The sequence below is a fragment of the Notothenia rossii genome (assembly GCF_949606895.1).
Source record: "Notothenia rossii genome assembly, chromosome: 5".
In the NCBI taxonomy this organism is placed as follows: Eukaryota; Metazoa; Chordata; class Actinopteri; order Perciformes; family Nototheniidae; genus Notothenia; species Notothenia rossii.
Window position 1 is genome coordinate 45,863,242 of NC_136903.1, and position 4,723 is coordinate 45,867,964.

Genomic DNA, 4,723 nt, shown 5'->3' on the forward strand with positions numbered 1-4,723 from the left:
TCAGAGAGGCAGGAAGGGAGTGGAGCCTGATGGGGATACTGGGAACAGAAGGTGAGGGGGTAAGAGCTATCGGGAAGGCCATTCTTAAGTATTTGAGTGAAAAAGGATTGATTGGAATAATTTAAAACACCGTAAACACAGTGGTATAATTCCACAAATGTTGATATGATAATATGATGATACACACTCTTGTACAGTAGGGGGCGGTATGCACCTTAAAGTTGTTTGCAATCCGCCCAAAAACAGAGAGAAGAAGAAGAACGTTCATACATCCAGGGTTATTGCTAGAAAGGATCCGTCTTGTGTAAAACTCTCGTGAGAGTTTGGCTGAATGTCACGTGGCTGAATGTTTACGTTTGGCAGGCAGCCTTTCAGTTACGATCGTTAACATCAGTTGGCCACAGCAAATGATGGTGAGAAGCTAAACTATCTATTAATTATGTCAATTAGAGGGAGTGTGATTGTTGAAATAGGGTGTTAGCGGTCTTGTTGGTGTTCAAAGAAGAATGACAACACTGTAGATCACCAACACTATGGTTTATTTTTTATTCAAAGGCAAGTCAACGTTGTCGCAGTAAAAGTCCCAAGATAGCTCCTGGTGCAATAAAATGTTCCCTTGCAGTGTTTTACTATTAAGTCTGATGTTTCTCTATTAATATTGCTGCTGCATTAATGTGTATGTTGCATCATGTTACTGCTGTAGATGTGTTTCCGAGCCGCTCCGATTACAACGAGAGTTACAGCGAGAACGTGACGTCATATTTACACTAGACGGATCCTTTCTAGCCATAACCTACATCCAGGGAACGACCAGACCATGGACCAGACACATGGCAGCAACCTTCTCTCTGCTTCCTTTATTTCTCCTGTTCAACGGGTTAGTGGTGTGTACACAGATTATTTCATATTTTGATCTAAGAAGGGTGTTTGAAACTGTTTTATGTGTAGTTTAAGGTCATTCTGTGAGCTACGCCACTAGCGTGTGGCTAATGGCGTCCGCTAGCTTCATTAGCACAGGCTGTTGCTCCCTGAATAACGTAGGGCTCTACTTACCATGTGTATGACTCCCGTGCACTAGTTTGGCTTACATTTCAAGTTTATTCTGTTTGTATAAATATGTGAAATGCTGGTCTGAGGTCATAATTGTTCATATTATTTAAATGCTAAAGCGCTAATGCTATGCTAATATTGTGCCTTTACAACATAGCCATGTTAAATTGAGTACAGTCAACCGGGTTGTGTGTGTTATCTGTTATCACTGTATTATATACTGTAAATGAAAAAGGCTTTAATCCTTCATGAAAGTCATATGGCATGTGGATTTATGTCCATTTTTTATGAGAGACAAATATGTCATACGGTTATTTTGATTTGCTAAATGTATGATTACATTCTCAGTTAGCTTCATGCCTCACTGAGGCGAAGTATTGAGGTAGAAAGCTGGTGAAGCCATTTCCTGCCGTCACTATATTCTGTTTGCACAGATAATAAACCTGGTTGGCAAGAAGGAAGTCGTTTTCATTCAACACAACGCAGAGATACATCTGGCGTCAATCCAGACCGGTTACAGAAAATAATTATTAGATAAATAGAGAAAACAGATATAATTTGTAAGTGAATTTATTAATGTGTTTAATACATTCTGGCTAGAACGACCACACAAACGGCAGTAACTTTCCCTCTGCTTCATTCTTTTCTCCTGATCAACAGGCTTATTATCTGATTACCAGCTCTGCACAGCGGACTTGTAACACTAGCAGCAGTGGAGATGGAGCAGCATCAGAACCTGGAGGCTTCTACTCTTCTGAAGAAGAAGAATACAGCAACAAGGATCCATTTGAAGATAGGTAAATGTAAATATTACAGTAATAGTGTACTTGCATTGTGTGGGTGCAAGGGTGTAAGGGTGTAACTTTGGTTTGAGAAGTGGGGGGGACACAAAAAAGGGGGTCCTCCGCAATGAAACATTTTCTTAATTTAATTCCATTTCCTGCCTTTCTACAAATATATTAGGGATTATAGTGTTAACAAATAGTGTGTATATAATGAGTGTGCACACTTATCTAGTATCCTATCCATGTATACCTGTTTTATTTGTGATGACCTCACATCCTCTAGGGGGCGTACTAGTATATATTTCAATCATCAAAAATCCATTAGAATATGCTCACAAGCAATAACACATATTTGATCAAATCCTCTCTCCTATCTTTATCTTACCTAGTCTGCATTCTTTCTTTTTATTTATGCATATTTTACTAATCACTCCCTTTTCAAACTGTGTTTTTTATTTTGTACTGACCTATTGCACACAGTGGAATGATTTATTAACTCATTTTATATACAACTAATATTACATAGATGGAAATATTTGTTTACAAAGATGACCAAACCGCTTGACACCCACTGAGATAACGTAGACTAAAGATTACAATCTAATAGTCCTTTACCTCCCTGAGCTGACCTTATCTCTCTCAGTCCCACAGGAGAGAGCTCTCCCTCTCCTTATTGTTGAAACAGCTTCTAATCTACGTGAGCTAGCACCAAATACTAACAACGTCTCTCTTTCTATCTCTCACACGCTCCTCCTCCTCCTCCTCCTCCTCCTCCTCCTCCTCCTCCTCCTCTTCCAGAGAGAGAGAGAATTTTATTTTGAGTTGTGCATTGTTATTTTTGCTTGAGAAACATTCCACTTGAACTTTATTTTAACAAACTTAGTAGTAATCATTGTCCTATATTTTTTTTTCAGATTTCACAGCTGCCTGGGCCTAGCAGCAACAAGAACCTCCATTTGTCCCTGCCCCCAGGTCAAGATCTACCGTGGCTCAAGGGCCTTCACCAGAGCCATCACCACCAAGGACCAGAGGACCATCATCACTACAGTGGCCTCCATCTCCATCTGCCACAAGATTAAGATACACCTCGGTACAAAGGCCTCCATCACAGCCATCACGATCAACCCAGCCAGCAAAGAAGTCTCGCCTAGCAGACGTACCTCCCACACGGCCACCAGCATCAACCTGGGACAATCACACCTACCTCCCTCTGACACAGCCACCAGCAGCCCATGCACCATCACCTACACAGCAGCCAGACCCCCTGTCCTGGAAGAAAGACAAAGACCATGACACTGCTCCCCCTGTCTTTACATTTATAATGAATAGTTGGTTGAAAAAGTTCTGATATTGTAAATATTGAGATTTTACAGTTTCTTATGTTAACATAAATTGTTGGTTGAAAAAAAAAAGTTCTAATGCTCTATTTGTACACATCACATGAACCTTGGTATGGAATATGAAGTCATGAATCAGTCCTGATGTAACTTTTCTGTGGTGAAAGCAGAGGGATGGAACTATTTTACACATGAATAACATTTCATTTCATCTATATAGGCCTATAGTGTAATTCATATAATTATTTCACTACTTTTGTAAACCAAATCTAAAACGCCCCAAAAAATAGACAAGATGAGTAAATGTGTTTTCAGAGTTTTTAGGTTTTCCAAAAATCGGATTTCTCATTTTCAGCTAAGTATCTCATAAGACAGCGCTCTAAGGTGAGTGACTTGCATCTCTAGTAAGACCAGAGAGTGTCCTGAATATTTTGATAAGTAACATATGGGGTGCCATGTTATAAAAAGTACATTTAAAAGGTGATTTAAGGAGACGTCTACATATTGAGAAAATATCCTTATACTCCAGAGGGTTAAGGAAAAGCGTGAGGCAATTGTATTTGTTATATATATATATATTTTATATTGTTTGATTTATTGATTATATTCAAAGGAAAATTAATACTTGGTCCCCTGAATCTGGAATAATATACAATTTACAGCAAAGCCTAAACATTTCAGGAACTTTTCATCTACAGATTGCTTTGGTCTGGCTTTACTCTTCACTGATTGGTTACAGACACTTTAAACTTAGTGGCTATGGAAATCAGAAGGAGGGGCTCATTATCTTATTAAAAAACACATATTTGCGCGTAAAACGGGCGTTTTTCGCGCATAATACGCGCGTTTTTCTTGCGTAATACGCACGTTTTTCGCGCGAATATACGCGCGTTTCTAGACGCGTCAAGAACGCGCGTTTTTTACGTGGCACTTTAGGCTTTCCATACAAGGAGTGTCTGCTCGCGCGAAAAGTTTCTCACACTTTGGGGCGGAGCCACTGGACTTTGATTGACAGCTGCCAGGAAGCCCAGAGTTGCCAGGTTTGATAAATGCCTGAACTATCAATTAATTTGATATAAAAAAAATACACATTAATTATAGGAGTGTAATTCTTTTACAAACACGATAGTAATAATATGCATTCATTATGACAATATCATACTATTACTAGGAGTGTTCTATAGTGTGTTCAAAAAACAACTACAGAAACACTATATATTATACTATAGTAGTACTATTTAAAATAATATAGTCTTAATACGGAAACACCAGCCAAAAACCTATAGTAGTACTTTTACAAACACTATAGTAATAATATGCATTCAGTATGACAATATCATGAGATTACTAGGAGTGGTCTATAGTGTGTTTAAAAAACAACAATGAAACACTATATATTATAGTTATACTATTTAAAATAATATAGGAATACTACACAGATCTAGATGCATAGTATTACTTTTGAAATATTATAGGGCTACTATAGCTAATAAAATGGCACTACAGAAAAAACTATAGTAATACGATAGCAGGTGAAAAATAATACAGAAC

General features: G+C 38.2%; 1 protein-coding gene across 5 annotated transcripts; it reads left to right on the top strand.

Annotated features, from left to right (window-relative positions):
- The first annotated feature begins 314 nt into the window (after positions 1-314).
- LOC307041823 (uncharacterized protein) lies at positions 315-3,471 on the top strand. 5 transcript variants are annotated; one of them, XM_079685366.1, is made up of 4 exons: positions 315-413; positions 704-884; positions 1,711-1,847; positions 2,750-3,469. In XM_079685366.1, exons 2-4 carry the CDS (start codon positions 831-833, stop codon positions 3,126-3,128), a joined length of 570 nt encoding a protein of 189 aa, XP_079541492.1. In that variant the 5' UTR covers positions 315-413; positions 704-830; the 3' UTR covers positions 3,129-3,469. The 5 variants fall into 5 exon arrangements, 3 of the variants coding, with proteins under 3 accessions (XP_079541492.1, XP_079541490.1, XP_079541491.1); XM_079685364.1 differs by having other exon boundaries at positions 704-877; XR_013808895.1 differs by adding an exon at positions 1,485-1,610 and having other exon boundaries at positions 333-884; positions 2,750-3,470.
- Positions 3,472-4,723: the final 1,252 nt, after the last annotated feature.